General features: G+C 42.6%; 1 protein-coding gene across 1 annotated transcript; it reads left to right on the forward strand.

Moving 5' to 3' along the window:
- The first annotated feature begins 1,089 nt into the window (after window positions 1-1,089).
- Window positions 1,090-9,972, forward strand: klf5a (Kruppel like factor 5a). Its single transcript, XM_085427820.1, has 4 exons — window positions 1,090-1,638; window positions 2,719-3,844; window positions 5,023-5,082; window positions 7,702-9,972. Exons 1-4 carry the CDS (start codon window positions 1,474-1,476, stop codon window positions 7,878-7,880), a joined length of 1,530 nt encoding a protein of 509 aa, XP_085283946.1. The 5' UTR covers window positions 1,090-1,473; the 3' UTR covers window positions 7,881-9,972.
- The last annotated feature ends 11,546 nt before the right edge of the window (window positions 9,973-21,518 follow it).

The raw sequence follows: 21,518 nt of genomic DNA on the forward strand, positions 1-21,518 counted from the left end.
CATTGATAATGCAACAGAAACAGCTGGATTAATCGTGAAGTGTATGATTTTTGCTCATATTCAGCTAAATGCAGCTGTTGATTGGAAGCTGCTACACAGCACAGATGTTGAGGGAGCCAAAGCATGTTGCACAAGGCCCAGGTGATTCTGAATAAAGTGTAAAGAAATAGGATATTCAGTAGTGGCCGTGTAAATCTTCTAATCTCACCCTGATTGAGCATCAAGTTTTGAAGGCGAAAGGCAGAAAGACTCAAGAGCAAACCATAATTGATGGCAGCTGCAGTGAAGCATTTGCTTTACTGCATTTGGTTAAATCCATGGATTTCAGACTGTCATTGTTTTGGCAAAGGTTTCTTAACAAAGTACTACAACTGAACATTATACTCTATAATTATTCCTCTATTTGTCCAATTACACTTGGGTAGATAAAGATGGCTCATATATTTTTTGCGTTCAGCCCTCTGGATTACAGATGAGCCTGGGCTTCACCTGATTCTTGATTGTTTAACTTCAAATCTACTGAGGTGGAAGCAAAAGGCAAAAATATAAACGTTGTGTTCAATTCAATTTTATTTATATAGCGCCAAATCGCAACAACAGTCGCATCAAGGCGCTTTATATTGTAATCTATTATTGTTATTGTAATTGTTTGGTAATTTACTAATTTGGAGTCAAACCCCCCCCCCCCCCCCCCCACAATATTTTAATAATAGTTTGATGACAACACAAATATTTCCTGTAACAGATGGTCTCATTTTACTCAAGTACAGTTTTAAAATACTTTCAAGTATTTCCATCGAATTCCACTTTATTCTTCTGCTCTGTCCAATAGTTTCCTTGATTCCTTACTAGACTAACCATTAATGCAACATCGAAACAGTTTATAGATTATAGACACAGCATTACACAAGAGTCCACACCTGTAACCACACCTGTACCTGCTGTAACTATATTAAGTAACACGCGTGTGTCATATGCAGTCATGTGCATCATACCCACTATTTGACCAATTTCGCGGTGCCTTTCCACGTTTTATCTGTTTTTATCATCTCAAAACACTTTACAAAAACTCTGTCGGTTAACGTGGCTGCGATGAGTTTAACTTTCACCACTTTAATGCGGTTTGACCGGTCTCGTGGACTTTTTTACGGCGCTGTTGTCGGTGTGTATGGATGGCAAACGTAGGGCGGTGGCCGGTGAATGAATGATCAAAGCGTTTTTAAAGGTTTGGTGGGCGGTGCGCGGTCTGTATTTACACTGGGGCCGCTCCGCCCTGCGAACGCCAGATAGAAAGCAGGAGCAGAGGGATGAAACAAGTGGAAGGAGATGTAGCCGACAGGCACACATTAATTACTCTAACGCACGCACTACACCTCGTCGGCTCCACTCGTTTCTCTGTACGCTGTAGCATCCTCCGCTTTGCATAATAACACACGGCAAGCGATCGTTTTTGCGGCGCTGCGTCGGAGCTTCATGGCCGCAACACTCACGATGAGCGGCGGCGTGCAGGAGGATCCCTTCTACCCGCTGCAGAAGGCGACTCTGCCCGCTGGGTTCCCCTTGGAGGACTCGGCGTTGTTCGGCTTGGATTGCAAGATCACCGAAGCAGACAAGGCTGGACAAAATGATTACGCACAGGTAAACCGGTTGGAAATCAAACCGACTTTATACATTAGTGATGCATTTCACTGAATGGGCGTGGCAGTCTGGCTTTAAATCCAGCTTGTTTTTCTGTTTGCTTGTTTATTTGTTTATTTATTTGAGTCTAAATTTCAGTCGTCCCCCTCTGCGCGATCGTAACCGTCACTTTATTCAGCTCTATTTTCGGTAATAAGCGACCAGCTGGACGCGTAGTCGAGCACCTCCGCCTGCAAAACGCATTCACCGCATGTTTTCTATGCCAGCCAGCCAGTTGGTCACCAGTTGTTGGTCTCTCCTTGGCGTCCCTTCTCACCATCATACCACGCTGACAGCAACTGACTCCAGCTTCGGACAGAAACGTCCCGGCAACTCTGTCCCCAGTTAGAAAGAAACTTGTGCAACATAGCAGGGAGATCTATAACAGCTGGTAGGATCAGGACCCTCAAATAGCAGCCCATCCCCAGACTACTACTGCTGCTGCTGTTTCTGCTGCTGCTGCTGCAGGGAGACATGGGTGTTTCCCTATTCCCTTTCATGTTACTGTTTCATCCTCTGGTGCTCTGCTTCTTTAACTTTTATACCGATTAGATCCCCCCAGAGCCACAGGAGCTGGACCAAAAAGAGCAGTACGAATGAAGCATTTTTTTATGCCAAGTTGTTCACCTGTGGTGTGCAGTTTGACCGGCGATTGGCTGCTCTGTTATGCTTGTAATAGCTGCACATGTTCAAATAAGAGGCGTTAGATCAGGTTCTTTATTGACATAACATCGTTTAATCCTCAAATGTGGGCCTCACCACCGTCAGGTTTCTGAGTTCAGCCTTGCAGGCCGCGAGGGAATGTGGCAACTGCCTTTTGATGACTACTTGATAAATGCTTTAGCAGTGACTGTCCTATCAAACCTTTTGTCTTCTCATAATAGTGGTTCAGAATAGAAGCACTGAGAAGGACTTAGTGAAGTCAGGCTTTGGTACTTTTCATTCAACAGAAAGTTTATTTTTATGTTAACTGCTTGTTTTTTGTTTGTTTTTTTTCTTACATTTTTCTTTTTAATGTGTGTTTTCCCTTTTAATCCTCAGGCAAAGTGTGAGATGGACAGATATCTCTCCCCTCAGCCTCTTCCACTTCCAAACCCTGCAGACAACCAGCAGAAGTCACTCAGAGACAGCTCGTCAGCAGTGGATCAGTTCTTCACTGACGCTGGGGCTCCCTATACCCTCAACATGAATCTTTATCTCCCTGACGTCGGCTACCTGAGGATGGGCTTGTGCCAGCAGGTGCGGTCCCCTCAACACCAGAACCACCCGAGTCTCACTCACATTAAAACAGAATCTCCCTCCTCGTGTTTTTCCTCTAACCTGCAGCCCCACTGCCCTGGCACTACGCCCACAAGTAGCTGCAGCACATCCGGCCACGGCCCTGGCAGTATGGCCATGGAAAACTCCGCCACAAACATGACATTAACTGGGTTACCAGAATTCACCAGTGTTTTCAATCAGCTGGGAGGCAGCCGCGGTGGTGATTCACTGCCAGAAGTGTATGTCAAACAGGAAATGTCACCACAGTTTGAGCAGCACGCTCTCCACCACCACCATGACAACAGCGGCTTGCTGTTTCAGCTCCTAAACTCTGGCTTGGATCATCGCCATAGCAATGGGATGGAGGCTCAGCATCATCATCACCATCAGCAGCAGCAACCGATCCAACACACTACCACGATGCACACACCTTTTCATGATTTGCCAGTAGCTACTTCTGCTTCTCAACAAGAGCAAACTGTCAAGCCTGCCTACCGCTGTCTAGGTGGTGGGGTATACACACATCCTCATTCTCAGGCACATCCCCAATTCCTCCAGCAGCAGGTGCCCTACCTGCCACCCTCTCCGCCAAACTCAGAGCCCGGCAGCCCTGACAGGCAGAAGGAGCTGCTCCACAACATGTCACCACCTCCGTCGTATGCTGCCACCATTGCCTCCAAGCTTGCAGGTAGCACACCCGGACTTGGACCTGGCCCGGGACCAGGTGGCTTAGCTCTGCCCCACCCTACAGGCCCCACACCAGTCCCAGGCCCAGCCACAGTCCTTCCTCAAGCCCACACGACAACACCAACCCCAAATCCAGCACAGAACGCAGTGGCTGTCCGCTACAACCGAAGGAACAACCCCGACTTAGAGAAGCGACGGATCCACCACTGTGATTACCCAGGTTAGAAGAACGACACACACCACTGAATGTGCACTGTGAATGTAATCACCGTTGTGTGTTTAGTTTATCACTGCATTGTAGTGAATGTTTCTGTTCATGTTTTGAATGATTTGCCTATGCCTTTGGGTCGTGGAGGCAGAGTACACTCTGTGCTGCCAGCCAGACTGTTACTACCTTTCAGTCAACTATCTGGTTCAAACACTGCTTTGCATATATTAGCACACCTCAAATGACTGTGGCACTTTCAGCTATGAGCTCTCAAACAGTGTGGTGGCTTTAGAGTAATCACTGGTATGATTGTGGAATGAACCTGTTTTTGTGTGTGTGAGAGAGTGTGCACGTTTTTGTATGCAGGGGCTGTGTTAATTAAAAAGATGTTCTCCTTGAATCATTTGATCTTTTTTCCCACACACATATCTTCATACTGTTACACTTGAGATTGCATGCTGAGATTAAAGTATTTATTTTCTTTAGCTGGCGCACAGACACATACACACACACACACACATACAAACTGTATGATATGTAGCTACTTGTAGGACATGTAATGTCAGCTAGCCTGTGGCGGCATGTAAAATAGGCTTAAGCAGAGCCTACCGCAGCACGTTAGCACACGTCTTACTTCTTAAAAAGCCAGATGAAGCAGATCCATCATATTCACAGAGCCACACTTCATCCAAGTGTATGTATATTAGTCACACTGTTGCAGCTGCTCACAGTTTAATCATAGCAATACACGAAATTCTATCGTTTCCTAACTTAAAGTCATAAGATATCTGACGAATATCTTTCTAAATCGTTCAAAATCCTTAATGACCTTTCTGACATTGTAGAAACAAACTGTAGCGTGCGCAGAAGGAGAAAACAGAGGTTTTCAGGTCGCATTGTTGTTGATTCGAGGCTTGTAATCAAATGCCTTTTAATACCAAATGAGGCTATGAGGGCTGCTTTTAACAGAGCCTGTTTTGTTCATTTTGGAAAGCAGCAGATGAGATGGAGCAGGATTTGAGGCTCTACGACACACATTACTATATTTGATTCCAAAACGGCTTCTGTTCTTCATTAGTTTGGATTTTTTGAATTCCACAGCTCAGTTTATTGGGTAAATGCATATTTGCCACGTGTGAATTACTTGGATTAAGCCGTCTGTTTGTGTTTATCTCCATGTCTGTCGTCAGGCTGCAAGAAGGTCTACACCAAGTCGTCCCATTTGAAAGCACACCTCAGGACTCACACTGGTAAGAGATTCCTCTAATTAATGCAGCTTTTTAAAAAGACCCATCAAAAAAAATGACGCTGACCACAGGACTCGTATTTCAGTATCTGCACTGGCACTATGTTGCTAGGCAGAGTGTTGTGTTCTTGGCATGTGTGTGTAAATGTATCCTAGCCCATTCCCCATCCTCTGCCCAATATACTATTCCATCAAAACAGGTGGAAGTGACACACTTCTGCCAGGGGATGACTCTCAGACTATGTGGTCAGTGCTAAACGTGTGGTGCCATGTTTTTTTTGAATCCCATCGCTCGTTCAGGAATTGTTCAAATGCTTTAATGCACTTTTCCACTTTGATTCCGTTCTCTCTGCATTTCATTTTATTCCCTTTCTTCCTGTCAGGTTTAGATTTGAGCTTGGATTTGGACAAGCAAAGTCAATAAACAAATGCTTAGGTGTTGGGCCCCACCTCACTCCAGCTAACAAAACAAAGCTTCTGTTGATATCTACACATTCCTCGCTCATCTGGATACACACACAAAAGCCAGAATGTGTCCTAATTATGGATCTAAACTACTTGTTCGGAACATCGTTGCGGGTGCGCGTGCTTTGCATTTTCGTATCAGGAACATGACGCGACAATTATATATGGCGTCACTCATGCTGCAGGCTGATTGTGGTGATTGCACTTATTACAGACCGCAAGATGAGAACTAGACACGTAAATGTTATCTAGCAGCAACTACATGTCCTTTATGCCTCTGTCGGCCTCGCTTAGTTATTTTCTCCCCCCCCCCTTTTTTTTCCCCCTCTCCAATCCTGTTCTCCTCTGTTTTTGTGCTCTCATACTTTCATCTTCAACCCTGCCCTCCTCCTTTACTTCTATCTTCGTCTATAACTCGTTCTCCGTCTCTTATTTAGCTGCTCGAATGCACACTTATGTACTCGTACACACACGTGCACACCCACACACGGACACTTCCACACACACCTGTCAGTAATCTCTATGAGATGATTCCTAATGCGTTTGGGTCCCACTGGGAGTTCCCACTCTAATCTCCATCAACATCCATTACCCTGATTGTTAGTGTGTCTGTGTGTGTGCATGTGTGGGTGGGTGTATTGTGAGAAATATCCTCTTTCTGTATTGGAAATCATTTCTGATTTTTCCCCCTTAAACAGCGCCTTCTCATGGTCTCTCTTCCTTGTGTTCGGTTTAAGGTGTGTGTCTTTAAGTTTGGTGACACTGTGGTTCTAACAGGTTTACTCTGGTTTTTTTTTTTTTTTTTTTAAAAGCAATGCTGCAGAGCTTGATGTGCTTGTTTGAAGAGTTGGTCACCTAAATGACAAAAGGGGGGGAAAAAATTCTTGGATGTCCCCAGCGGCGTTTATCATGCGGAAATAGTTCTGTTTTTATTTGTCCAGATTATAAAACAAGCCATCTCTGTGATTTATGCTGCCACTTCAGTTTAATGGGATTATGTTTATAGTGCAAAGAGCTTTGAAAAATGATTCTCAAATAGTTGTTTTTTCCACTATCATCATTATTATTATTATTAACTTTAGCCTTGGTGGCCTGAATAAGCCACAGAAAAGGCTCAAAACATTTTCACTGTTTTCTCATTACAATGGAATGGGGGGTATTTAGAGTAATGGGGACACTGATTCTGGACTCTGTTTTTGATATGTAAATAGAGGTTAAAAGCGATGAGGAGTGGAAGAAGGAAAACAACCACACAGCTTGATTTATTCCATTTGATTTTGCACCACAGTGGCTCATATTCATGAATCTTAAAAAGCCAAAAAATGTGTTTGCTGAAATGAGATGCTATTCCACTTAACCTTCAAAATCTGGATGAAAGGGTACAAAAAGAAGGAAAAGGGAGGAATATAGCTCAGCAAAAATCAAGTTCCTTCCAATCCTTTCATATTTTTTAAGCATCCACTGTTATCAGACACACGCTAAATACAAAGAAGCAGTAGATGCGTCAACATGTACAAGTTATAATTCTAAGTTTTTCTGTTCTGGTCTTTTGCATGTACTGTAGTTACTGTAGGTTTGTCAGGTTGAATTTAAGTTGCAGAAAAATGAATTATACTTGCATACTAAATATTTAGCAAGTGCTTTACATTTAGTAGACCTGAGTATACACTGGTCAACTTGTGGGCCTAAGACAAAACTCTCCCAGAGGGACAACGAGCAGAGCAGACTGGTTTTTCAGAAAGTGCCTGAAGCTGCAGGTGAATTTTGCTGGAATGACTGACAGAAAGACATTAAAGAAAAATACCTGGAGGGAAAAGTTGACAATACAGACCAGGCACTGTGGGAAAATTATGAAGCACTGGTTGCTGCATTGGCGTGTGAATGCTTGATGAATGCTTTTGAGTGACAGTGTTATGACTGTATATCTAGTTAGACAACTGGCGTTTTCGGTGAAGCCTGTTTTCCCAGTTCCTCCACCCAACTGTATGAATCGCTTTAGTTAGAGAATTGGCTTGTGTCACAATAATTGTTGTTCTTAGTACCTGAATATTGACAGTCCTGCTCTGGTTCGTATCATGTGATCAAGCGATAGCTCAGAATAGATCACCAGACGGCACGGCGGTTTGCACTCACTCAAACTCTTTCTCCTGTCCTGCAGGCGAGAAGCCGTACAGGTGTACGTGGGACAGCTGCGACTGGCGTTTTGCTCGTTCGGATGAGCTGACGCGTCACTACAGGAAACACACGGGCGCCAAACCCTTCCAGTGTGGCGTCTGCTCACGCTCCTTCTCCCGATCGGATCACCTTGCCCTGCACATGAAGAGACACCAGAACTAGCAACGTTTTGCACACATGCTCAAAAATACAAGCACTATCTTGACAAAACATAAAGCATTCACTCCGTGTCCCGCAGCTACACGAGCTGCCTGATGCAGAGTGACTTTCAGTGACATCACAGCTCTTCCTGGTGCTGCTGTCGTGGGCTAAAACACTTCGATAGCCTAACAAACATGTTGCTCTTAACGCCAAGTGGAACAATTTGGAGGTTTTAAAGTAGGAAGATGGTGGCCAGATGATCTTCTGGTCCCTTAACCACCAGATACACATATTATAGATGTGTTTGGGCAAATGAAAAGATGAGATGGGGTGTGACTGGAATGAATTAAAACAGCATCTTTTTTGTCTTTATTGTAACATAGAACTGGCTTAATTTTCTTTTATAAAAGAGAAGCTTTTGTTTGCAAAACTAGTCAAGCCAAATCTTTGTTTACTCATTGATTTGTTAGTTTCTCTCTAGAACTGGAATGTCCAGGTTTTTATTCTTTACCAAATCCTTAGATTTGCACTAGAATTGGTAATCTAAGCCTCAGCCTTTTTGGCCCAAGTATCTCATTCACCACTGGAACGATCATTATCACTACTGGACTACATCTCTGTGTGCACCACACAAATCATTGCTGTTCAGATATTAAAAATTGAAGGCATTTGTACTCTGGAGAGAGGGAAGAGAGAGCAGGGAAAAAGTGAGAGTGTGGGGGTGGAGATGGAGATGGAGAGAAAGACCGAGAGGGAGAAATTTTTGATTTTAGAGAGAGGAGATTGGAAGACGATTGAGAAACAGAGGGAGGTGGATGGATGCTAAAGAGCAGCAATTAGATGATGAATTATTCAGGTCGTCTTTTGATGGATTTCCATCCAGAGAAATGTAAGCAGAACCCATAGACGTGTTCTAGGACTCATTCAGTTAATACAGAATCGACAGTATTTGATGCACAAACTTGAATGTGCACTGAAGTGTCTTCAAAATGCAGCATGCTATTAGTGTAGATCAGTCTCACCCAGCGTTTTACTTCTGTTAATTGTTTTAACCAAAGCATCATGTTCAACACATCGCCAACACCTTATTAAGTGCCTCTTTCTCTCATTTATGTGTTTTTGTTCTCTAGTAGCAGAGCTGTGATGAGTGTAGTCAATCGTTTTAAAAACATGGTGCTTTTTAAGAAAAGAAAAACTAAATCTGTTAAATCTCTAGGTTTAGCTTTGAAAAGGTAAATCTCTTGAATTATAAGGTAGCCACCCTTGTGGTAATGTAACAGCACAGCTCTGGCCACTTCGCGGACATCCTGGGATGCTCTGGCTCTACGGAGCTATCTTGGCTCTAACTACTCCTGGACACGTTTTGTTAAAGGACGGGTTCACTTTGTTTTTTTGTTTTTTAAAATTTATTATTAACTTGTTGAAACTTTGGTTCAGCTTCTAAAGTTGAAGATTAGTTTGCCCCCCCCCCACAGAATATTGAATTTGCCCAATTGCTTGCATTGAAATCGCTCCCCAAATGGATCTCGTCAATCACCAACTCTTTTAATGTACATATGGATATGGAGTATTGTTTAAAACAAAAAAAGCATAACAAAAAAGTGTGAACCTATCCTTTAATGTACGCCTGAATGTCCATTTGATGGGGAGATTTAGCCTGCACTTATAACTGTATTTGTTCATTCACTGCAGGTAGCATATCGACAATATAGCACTGTAATGTATAATGGTAAATCTGACTATTTATTTGATTGTGTAGAAGCAGGGGTTGTATCTGATCAACCGTCTTTTTTCCCCCAGCAAAAATGCCTTAATGTAAATATATGCACTGTAAATACATTTTTTTTTTTTTTGTTTTCCTCTTTTGTTATTTTTTGTAAACAACAGGGCAAACAGAGGAAAAATGCCCCGCATCCAAAAATATTTGAGCCTTTTTTCTTTGTTTTTTTCTTCTTGTCAAACCTATTTTGATGCCATTGTTTTATATATTGTCCTTCCAGCAACTTATTTTATAGATGCTTTTTTTTTTTTTCTTCCATGGTTAAACGTTCCAAAGACAAAAGTTGTTTTTCTTCAACTGAGTGAAGCTGATGCTAATAAAGTCAACTGACACTTTTACAGATGTGCTTGTTGTGCTGAAGTTAATGGGAATATTTCTTCTTTCTTCTTGCTAACAACATGCTGCAGTGGTGGAGTTGGTAATCTGTCTGTGAACTTCGTATAAAATCAAATCCGTTGCAGTACAAATAGAAAGTCAGGTACCTTTGGAACAATAAACATGCCTGACCAAACAAGACAAACAAGACATAACCGCGCTTAATCTTTTATAATCTTAACAACATTTCTGTGGAAGTGCTGATCCTTTGTTTCTTGGCTTTTCTGCGGTAGGGCCAGCATACTTAAAAAGTAAAAATAGAAGGAGATAAGAAGGGAAGATGTGGAAGAAAGGCAAAGCACTTTTGTCCAGGACCTGCAAGTAACCTGAGGAACCCTTGCTGATCAACAAACAATAGTCCTTTGATATCCCAGCAAGAGACAATGGACAAGAAAATAAATCTGACCACCACTCAAGGACCGTAGGGGAATCCCACTGTACTGAAATGGATGTTCAAACACGCATACACACCATATGTTCTTGGTTTAAGTCATAAATGTGACCCAGGGTCTCTGTTGTAATCTACCTCAGATGTCAAAAAGTGGGAGGTGGAGGGGAGAGAGTGAAAGAAGTGAAATGCAGAACAATCTAAACAAAAGAATCTCTGGGGGAACCCAATCAACCACTTCCGTCCTCCTACATCTTGTCTCCTTCTCCTCCTCCGCTCTTCCTATTTAATTTCATTTTCTGTCTCTTTGTCTTTCCATGCACCGTATCCCCCTCTCCTCCCCGGTGGAATGTATTGTATGAAAGTCCAGGGGCGCTGCTCCACAGGTCAGAGTGGAGGCTGTTCTCATAACCTGCTCCACTCCTAATCTTTCCCCCCTTTTTAATCATGTACCTCTCCTCTCTCTAGCCCGCTCTGCTCTGTAGTTTCCTCCACCTGAAACTCATGAATTTGAGTCAGTCTTGATTTCTATCTCTTACTTAGGGTTCAAATTAATAGACTTTATCCCAATAAAAACTTACAGGTGTTTTATGGGTCTGAAAATATTAAAAAATTAGGTCGAGTGCTGCGACACCACCAGCAGCAGACACACACACACACATGCTAAACGGTGATGACTGAGTGGGAGCTACCGGTTCATGTTTTGGATCAACTAAATTAATATCACACATCTGGAAGAAGACTCCTGCCGGCTCCACCCTCTGCTGTGCTGCGTTGGTGTGATTCCCAGTTTCCCTTTGTGCATGTGTAAAAGTGTGCGTGTGTGTACGCTGGTATAATGTTTCCAGTACTCCTCTCTTGGAACAGACCACCCACCCAGAAGACCAATAGAATGACCACAGGGAGCCCAGCTAGACACAAACATCTACGCACACACACACACACATATGCAGCTCCCTCCAAAATCAACCCTTCCCAATATTCTCAGAATAGAACACGTTGTTATCAAAGATTGAAGAGATACCGCAACAATTGACACGCTGACACAAAGCTAAAGATAATATCAGAAATTGAGGAGGTTTTCATATCACGACGTTACGTTCATTTTTAAAAATGTTGCCTGAGGTGAACCGCTCAGCAGTTAGAAAATATTAGAAGGCTGAAATCAGATACCAGAGCCTCATCATGCCTGCTGATAGATGGTTCTCTATATGACAACCGCCACGGGGGACTTCGTGGGCCGTGCAGCCGAGCACTGTAGGCCAAAGAAATTCCAAAAGTACCAGAACACTCCTCAATCTACAGGTGCATCCTGAGTCAAGACCCAAATTGCTCCTGGTAGTTTAGATGACACTTTGTGTGACAATCAGTGTTTATCTCTGTGTCACTATTATAGCTTTAGCATTTAAGTTAAGCCAAGATTGGCCTCAAGTAAAGAGGAATTATTAACTGGGGAAAATGGCATTTTCTCTGGCCGTTCCCCTGAATTTTTGGTTTTGGTAGTTTTTGCATGATCTTGATAAGCAAACAGCACTTATGGTTGAAATATACCAACAGGACAAGGCCTCAAAGGTGTCTCTTACATTTTTACCTAAATTTTGAGAGGGCCTTTGTGTCTAAATCTGATTTTACTCAAAATAAATACAATTGCATACTGATCAGTCATTACAACTGCTTTTGGTTGATAACTTTGGTTACTACCTACTGGGATTAAAAACAAAAAATGTAATAAAAAATGGCAATGGGTTAATGTTTGAATTGAAATGAGATTATGCTTTTTGAGATTTCTTATGTGCAAGACAGTTCCCAATCTTGCACATAATGAAGTGATCATTCAGTTGCACAGAAATTCAAGTTTGAGTCATGGGCTTAAAGCACATACAGTCACAGCAAGGCAATGAAGAGTGAAGAAATTTTCAATATGGGGGAGGACAAAATTCACAGCGAAGATATGAACCTTATCTGAGGCTTCAGACATTTTTGGACTAAATGTTCTCATTGTTATTTTTTCAGACAGTGCTCTCTGGAAACACATTATAGCAAATGAGAAAGGACTGGACCTCTATGTTGCAACCTTTCACATATCTTGAGGGAGTTTCAGGGATTCAGTTTCTTCTAATGCTGAGTGACAATTGCGTCCCTAGTTTAAAAAAAATAAAATAGCCGCAACTGGGTGACAAGCATGGATGAAAAATTCACAAACTGCTACTCGCAACTGAGAGCAAATGGTGTCATTGCTAGGACTGACACCAGAACTACTGATTGATTAAGAGAAAATAGCAACCCTAAAATTTTAAATTGAAAAAAGCTCATTATCCCGTTGGATGGCTGATGATCAACAATGAATTTCTAACCCTTCGACAATCAAACAACAGATACAAGAGATTGGCAAACAGAAGCATGACTGAAATACACACATAGTTGTTGAAATTTAGTGACCTTACGTTCTGAGAATGAAATAAGTGGACCACAAAAATACTATTATGAAGTTTTAGCCGCTGTTCTGAAGGTTGAAGTCTTGTGTTATTTTGTCTTTTATTGACTTCATTTTTCAAGTTCACGCTTTTGTCACCGCCTCACTGAAACATAGCAGTGTTTCAAACAATCAGTTGTCAAGGAGTTTCAACACGACTTGACAAATGACAAATGAGAAAAACATGACATTGTAAACCCAAATAACAGTCATAGTTCCTGTTGAAGGAGCATTTTCTAGTAATAATTGATGGTCAGAAATCTGTTGCAACAGCTATGAGTCATCTTAGGTTAAATAACTTTATTCTCATGCTTCCATTGAATGTAAAATAAGCTCAGAGTTTAAACCTGTGACGTTTCCCTGCATATCAGACAAATATCTTTCCACCTACTGAACACTCAGGGCCCACTCAGAGTCACACTTTAAGTGGGGATACAACAAAAACCTTTTCCCTTCACATTTGAGGTGTGACTCTGAGTGGGCCCTGAGTGTTCAGTAGGTGGAAAGATATTTGTCTGATATGCAGGGAAACGTCACAGGTTTAAACTCTGAGCTTATTTTACATTCAATGGAAGCATGAGAATAAAGTTATTTAACCTAAGATGACTTTTTAAAGAAACACTCCACAGGTTATATATCATCCACATACGTGCTCTTAATCATAGCTGTTTGCTTACTGAAAACTCCTAGGCTGTTGGATTGGACTGAAGGCCTCGCTGACCAAACAGCTAATCGTTTCTCCACGTTTTCTCGCAATCTTTATCGCTTTATAGGTTCAGATTAGAGGTGATGAGCACATGTGGTCACCATTTGGTTACTTGTACAGTCTTACTCGTATAACTGGAACCTCACGGTTCAGTCCAACATGTCAGTCAGCTGCAGAGGTGGAATGTACCTAACGACATTTACACAAGTGCGATACTTAAATATGCACTTTGCTGCACTTTACCTGAGTATTTTCAGTTGCTGCTTTATTATACTTCTTCTCCAATACATTTGAGAGGAAATATTATGTAGTGATCCTACTACTTTGAGTTTACCTAGTTACTATGAAGAATGAAAAATAAAACAAAATACAATATATATAAAATAGATTTTAAAATTGCTACTTTAACCTTTATCTTGATTCTAATATTTTAATACTTTTGTCATTTTACTGTATTGTAATTTGGAATGCCCAGTTTTTCTACACTGTAATGCTCCTACGCTTCATTAAATTAGATTAGATAAAAGATTAGATGAAACTTTATAAATCCCTTAGGTGGGTTCCTCCGGGAAATTCGGTAAATGTAATTAATGTAATTTTCTTGACACTTTTGAGGTGTTTGTGTGAACTCCTCAGTCAAACAAAAGCAATACATGACACAAATAGAAGTAAATGTGTTTCACTTTGTTGTTTTTGGCTCTTCCTATAATGGAAACAATCAACAGACAGACTAAAATAACTGGATTACAACATTTTGTAAAAAATACCACACAGTCAACATTCTTTAAAGTATCTTATATGTCCCTTCTTGTTGTGAAACTGATCAAAACAAAACAGCTATGATGTATTTCTATTTTAAAACAATGTTTTCTTGCATGCCTTCTTGAAAATGTGTTATTCCCAATCACAATAGTGAGTTAAAAAAAAAAAATCCTACCCCTCATAAATAAAAAATGTTGGACACAGTCATTGTTTAACATATTAATCTCCACTTCTGTGCACACTGCATTGTGTTACCAGTTAGTAAGCCAAACTCATCTCCAACTTTTTGACACGAGTGGCTGCGAAACACAATACCAACTTCAGCTTTAAGCATGTGACTAATCAGAAACGTGTAATTACACGTGTAAAGCTTCAAATATCCATAAATGGAAGGGCGTGAGGGAAATGATACGCAGCAGTTGGTCAGTGGCCTTTCATATGAGTGTACAGTAGACAATGACTTGAACCTGTGGCTTAAGAATGTTTTGTGCTTTTGTTGTTACTGTTTCTGTTTGAGGAACTGATTTATTCTGTTTGAGAGGAATCAGTTGGGGAACTCTGAGGTCTTGTCATCGCAAAAAAACCAAACAGGATTCTTTAAAAAAGAGAAAAAAGTACCATTGTTGAGTCTTTTGTTTTGAATGGCAAACACTCATCTTTGGTAGGCAAACTCATTGCAAAATGTGACCTCCCAGTGAAGCAGGAGACAACCTAACATTCATATCTTCTGGTTTTAGTTGAAATATACGCTCAGGAAGAGTGCAAATGAGATTATTTACAAGCAAAGCCCTACCAGTAAGAAAACCAAGGTAATTTCTAGGAGGGATTAAAAAATAAATAAATAAAGAGAAGAAAATAAAATAAATGTGGAAATCATCCAATGCATTTTCATATACAACGTACACAGAAATAAAAAAAAAAATTTGAAAGGGTTTATAATTAAATAAATGTATGTTTTTTAGAAAGTGTAAAAGTATGACAATTCTGAGAACCATTAGCATGACATATTTTATAGCATATTTAATTCTTCTTCTTCTTTTCTTTTTTACAATACCATGCCTGTATTTTCAACCTCAACTTATTTTTATTTCAATTTTTTTTGTTAACATAATTTCATCTGTTTACATATATATATAAAAAAACACCCAGCACGCCCCTGCGGGCGGTTTATCCTTCAAGCTCGGGTCCTCTACCAGAGGCCTGGGAGCTTGAGGGTCCTGCGCAGTATCTTAGCTGTTCCCAGGACTGCACTCTTCTGGACAGAGATCTCCGATGTTGTTCCTGGGATCTGCTGGAGCCACTCGCCTAGCTTGGGAGTCACCGCACCTAGTGCTCCGATTACCACGGGGACCACCGTTACCTTCACCCTCCACATCCTCTCGAGCTCTTCTCTGAGCCCTTGGTATTTCTCCAGCTTCTCGTGTTCCTTCTTCCTGATATTGCTGTCATTCGGAACCGCTACATCGATCACTACGGCCATCTTCTTCTGTTTGTCTACCACCACTATGTCCGGTTGGTTAGCCACCACCATTTTGTCCGTCTGTATCTGGAAGTCCCACAGGATCTTAGCTCGGTCATTCTCCACCACCCTTGGGGGCATCTCCCATTTTGACCTCGGGACTTCCAGGTTATACTCGGCACAGATGTTCCTGTACACTATGCCGGCCACTTGGTTATGGCGTTCCATGTATGCCTTGCCTGCTAGCATCTTGCACCCTGCTGTTATGTGCTGGATTGTCTCTGGGGCATCTTTACACAGCCTGCACCTGGGGTCTTGCCTGGTGTGATAGACCCCAGCCTCTATGGATCTTGTGCTCAGAGCTTGTTCTTGTGCTGCCATGATTAGTGCCTCTGTGCTGTCTTTCAGTCCAGCTTTGTCCAGCTACTGGTAGGATTTCTGGATATCAGCCACCTCCTCTATCTGCCGGTGGTACATACCGTGCAGGGGCCTGTCCTTCCATGATGGTTCCTCGTCTCCCTCCTCTTTCTTGGGTTTCTGCTGCCTGAGGTATTCACTGAGCACTCGGTCAGTTGGGGCCATCTTCCCAATGTATTCTTGGATGTTCGTTGTCTCATCCTGGACTGTGGTGCTGACACTCACCAGTCCCCGGCCCCCTTCCTTCCGCTTAGCGTACAGCCTCAGGGTGCTGGACTTGTGGTGAAACCCTCCATGCATGGTAAGGAGCTTTCTTGTCTTTATGTCAGTGGCTTCTATCTCCTCCTTTGGCCAGCCTATTACCCCAGCAGGGTACCTGATCACGGGCAGGGCGTACGTGTTGATGGCCCGGATCTTGTTCTTACCATTCAGCTGACTCCTCAGGACTTGCCTGACCCTCTGCAGGTACTTGGTGGTTGCAGCTTTTCTAGCGGCCTCTTCATGGTTCCCATTCGCCTGCGGGATCCCCAGGTACTTGTAACTGTCCTCTATGTCTGCAATGTTGCCTTCTGGTAGTTCAATCCCCTCAGTTCTGACTACCTTCCCTCTCTTTGTTACCATCCGACTACACTTCTCCAGTCCGAACGACATTCCAATGTCATTGCTGTATTGCCTGGTAGTGTGGATCAGTGAATCGATGTCTCGTTCACTCTTGGCATACAGCTTGATGTCATCCATGTACAGGAGGTGGCTGACAACTGCTCCGTTCCGTAGTCGGTATCCGTAGCCAGTCTTGTTAATGATCTCACTGAGGGGGTTCAGGCCTATGCAGAACAGCAGTGGGGACAGAGCATCTCCTTGGTAGATCCCGCACTTGATGGTGACTTGTGCTATGGGCTTGGAGTTGGCCTCTAGTGTTGTACGCCACATCCCCATTGAGTTCCTGATGAAGGCTCTTAGGGTCCCATTGATCTTGTACAATTCTAGGCATTCCAGTATCCAGCTGTGGGGCATTGAGTCATAGGCCTTCTTGTAATCAATCCAGGCAGTGCACAGGTTGGTCAGTCTGGTCTTGCAGTCTCGGCTGACTGTTCTGTCTACCAGTAGCTGGTGTTTTGCGCCTCTGGTATTCTTGCCAATTCCTTTCTGTGTCCCGCTCATGTATTGACCCATGTGCCTGTTCATCTTAGCCGATATGATGCCTGACAGGAGCTTCCATGTAGTACTGAGGCAGGTTATTGGTCAGTAGTTGGAGGGGACCGGTCCCTTCTTGGGGTCCTTAGGGATCAGGACCGTCCGGCCTTCGGTTAGCCATTCCGGGTGTCTCTCGTTAACTAGCAGCTGGTTCATTTGTGCTGCCAGACGCTCGTGGAGTGCAGTCAGCTTCTTCAGCCAGTAGGCGTGAACCATGTCGGGCCCTGGTGCTGTCCAACTCTTCATAATGGAGACCCTTTCTTGGATATCTGCCACTGTGATGGTTACTGGACCCTGTTCAGGGAGGTCGCTGTGGTCTGCCCTCAGATCCACTAGCCACTGAGCATTGCCGTTATGGGTTGCGTCCTTCTCCCATATGCTCTTCCAGTATTGCTCCGTCTCCAGCCTTGGTGGTGCTGTTCTCTTATTGTTCCCTTGCCACTGAGAGTACACCTTTGCTGGTTCTGTGGAGAACAGATGGTTTATTCTCCTGCCTTCTATCTCTCTGGTGTACCTCCTCAAGCGGCTGGCCAAGGCTGTGAGTCTTTGCTTGGCAGTTTCCAAGGCCTCAGGTATGGACAGCTTGCTGTATTTCTTAGGCACCTTATTTGTCGCACCTTTCTGCAACTCCGTTAGTTGGCTAACCTCCCTCCGTGCTACTTTGATCTTGCCCTCTAGCCTCCTTCTCCATGGAGGGTACTGCCCCTTGTCGCTGTTCAACTTGTAGCCAAGCATCTCACTGATCACTGCTGCCGTATTGTAGATCAGCTTGTTAGTGTCGGTAATCGTGGTTGTAGGTATTGCCCGTAATGCTGCATTAACATCATCTAGCAGACCTTCTGAGGGTACTTCACGTAATCTTGGTAACCGGCTATGGGGGATCCAGGTTTCAAGCTTGGCCATGATCCTATTTTTCAGGTCAGTTCCTCTCGCACTCAACGATCCTTCTCCTATCGCACTTGGGGCTATGTACCCAATCTCGGGTGGGGGTGATGATATCTCCCCCCTGACCTGGCGTCCTGACTCCTCCTTGCCGTAGCATTTGTGTTGTACCTCGTCAATCTCTAGCTGTGAGAGCAGTCCCTTCTTTCGAATGTTGGAACACTGAGCTACTAGTTGTTTCGCCGTCATTGTGGATGCTGGGTATCGAAGAATCCATAGGTCCCTCATCCTATTCATGTAGCCCCTTCCGCCGGGGTTACTTGCGTAGTAGCATTCCAACAACGCCCTGTTTTCGTCTCTTGCCCACCGATGCCTTCTTGTTCCAGTAGCCCACTTTTCTTCAGGGTGCCCTGGTTCCTCAACACCTGACGCGGACCTTGTTGATCCAGGCGACGTCCGAGCCGGCTCTGTTAGCTGCTGTTAGCCTCTGTGAGCTGTTAGGCTCTGTGAGTTGTTAGCGTCTGTTAGCCTCTGTGAGCTGTTAGCCTCTGTTAGCTGCTGTTAGCCTCTGTTAGCTGCTGTTAGCCTCTGTGAGCTGTTAGGCTCTGTGAGTTGTTAGCCTCTGTGAACTGTTAGGCTCTGTTAGCTGCTGTTAGCCTCTGTGAGCTGTTAGGCTCGTTGTTAGCCTCTGTTAGCCTGTTGTTGTTTATTAACTGGCTTGTCAGCTATCTGAGGATGGGAGGGTTGCATATCTAATCTGCTAATAATAATTAATCGCGACAATAATTGGAATAAATAAACATTTTTAAAGCCTTGACCTCAGTTCAGGAGATGAGGCTTAAGGTGAGGAGGAAGAGGATGGCTATTTAATAGGATGGTGTTGTGTTGTCTCTTTCTTTTGCGTTTAGGCTTCTTTAGTGAAGGGACTCTTCAGATGAGGTATGACTCTTCGTATCTTGATTCTGAAGGTGCAGGCATGAATTAAAATTTACCCCCATTGAACATGAATGCCTGGTCCTCCACCTTTAGTGTACTACATATGTGACCAGTCCCTAGCTATATGCATAAAATGTGATTACACAGAACGGTAATGCCCGGTGAGGCAACATGGCAGCTTCCACAATCAGGTGCATGCTTCTGTGTATTTTTAATCCATCAATTCTACGCTTATGTGATATATCACTTTATTGAAAGATGTAATATGTAGTAAACAATGTATATTTATGATTACAATCATTTTTTATATTAAAGAAACTTTGTAGACTTTAATTTATTTGTTTTTTTTTTTGTTTACTCCTTGTTTTGTGTTATTTTAAGTTTGTCAGTCATCTTTGAAACTCTTTAAACTGCACTAACCGACATGAAATCTGATATATAAAAGTAAAGTGATTGATTTGTTCACTGACTAACAAAATTGATTGCATTAAACAGAAAACGACATACCTGAGTTGCTTTTCAGTTTACTTAACATGTTACTCTGGTTTATGGTCTATGATTCAAAGTTTAACCTCTTTTCAGTCATGCATTACTGCAAATGCATAAATCACCGAATTGAAAAGAAAATATGACATCATGTTAAGCCTGAGAAATCATGTGAGGTTTGAGTACATTCTCCCAGTTTCAGGAAGAATGTTTATGAGAAACAGAAACATCATCACCTGTAGGAGGTTCTGTCATTTATATGCTTAAATAAGCTCTGGGATAAGCTGTCTGAAAATAGTGCCTGCTGCTGAACATGTATGCAGATGAAACTGTACTGATACTCCAATGAAGTCATTTTCAGACTAATTATCAGTTGTTCATTCATTTATCTATGACATAGAATACTTAAGCCCGTATAAAAAGCGGTTTGGTAACCTTACTGAAACCACACATGTTCAGTAATTATGATCAAAATTAAGATTACACATTATTTCTTTCATAACTAAAATATTTTCCATATTTGTCTTTTTGTAAGATGTTAGGTGGGGTGGTGTTAGATTAACTGGTAAATCTAAATTGCCCATAGGTGTAAATGATAGTGCAAATGATTATATGTCTCTTTGTGTTAGCCCTGCGGCAGACTGGCAGACTGTCCAGGGTGTTTCCTGCTTCTCACCCCATGGCAGCTGTTCCAGCCTCCCCGACCCTGAATTGGATAAGTGGCAAAACATGGATGGATAGATGGAGCACTGACATATTACATGTCACAAACTGACTAAAATCTGTGAGTAATCTTGTGTTGGTTTGACAGCTAGTGTGGGAGTCCAGTGTGACCAGAAATGTTAGGAAAACGTTCATCCAGTGAATAGACGAAGAGGTCAGAAACGAATAAATTCCCATCACACCAACCTCATACTTTTAAGTTTAGCTTATATTTAGCTCTGACCTGGAGGTGTATTTGCAGTGGGAGGCAGAGTCCAGTATACCACTGAGGTCATTCAACCAGTAAGATGTTATATTGATATACACTGGTAGTTGATATTCAACTAAGTGATTTAAAAAGGCAGTTAAACAAGCTATTTTTACTGGTTTCCATTAAAAAGGAAGAAAGCTATGGGAAGAACTCTCTAACTGGCAGCAAATACACTCACACACGCACAAACATGCAGACTCTTGTATCTAAAGGATAAGCACATAATTCTGTTTGAATAGATGTTACATAATGAAAAGATGTTCCTAGAACCTGTCCTAACTTGTCTGACTAGATACTGCCCCGTGCACATATTCTTAATGTGTGTGTTTGTGCACGTGAGCGATGGATGCATCAGGCAGGTTATAAAGATTCGTAGGAGGACAACCATGACATCTGCTGTATGAAAATAATCAACCCCTTCCACTGCTTCTCATTACCCCTCTTTCCTCCCCCTGTCTTCCGATGAGATAAAACATTATCCTATTATACGATGAAGGCCTCTATCATGCCTGAATCCCCCTGCTGCTGCCAAAATATCCCCAAACACCTACACACAGTCACTGAACACATGGCTCAGGCACACACACACATAGAATCACACATCCCCTACCTCTCAACCCCCCCTTCTCCCTTCTTTCTTCTTTGGCAGCTGTGTGTCATTTAAACTATTTTCTATGAAAACTGGTATTCATAACTGCTGGTCATGATTCCACCCTTGAGTACTACAAACATTATAATGGTAACAGTTAATCTGTATGGTCCTGACCCTGTCCTGTTGTTTAGCTGTGACCTGAGTGGGAGAAAAGAGGCTCCCTCAGCTCGGAGACA

This window comes from Rhamphochromis longiceps, linkage group LG13, assembly GCF_057381845.1.
Source record: "Rhamphochromis longiceps isolate RC_006_pf linkage group LG13, R_longiceps_female_GT1.1, whole genome shotgun sequence".
In the NCBI taxonomy this organism is placed as follows: Eukaryota; Metazoa; Chordata; class Actinopteri; order Cichliformes; family Cichlidae; genus Rhamphochromis; species Rhamphochromis longiceps.

What these genes read in the sequence shown, in the direction of transcription:
- klf5a (XM_085427820.1), top strand. Translation starts at nt 1,474, where the DNA reads ATGGCCGCAACACTCACGATGAGCGGCGGCGTGCAGGAGGATCCCTTC. An exon ending in GACAAAATGATTACGCACAG is followed by an intron (nt 1,639 to 2,718) that starts GTAAACCGGTTG and finishes TTTAATCCTCAG; the next exon opens with GCAAAGTGTGAGATGGACAG. An exon ending in ACACCTCAGGACTCACACTG is followed by an intron (nt 5,083 to 7,701) that starts GTAAGAGATTCC and finishes CCTGTCCTGCAG; the next exon opens with GCGAGAAGCCGTACAGGTGT.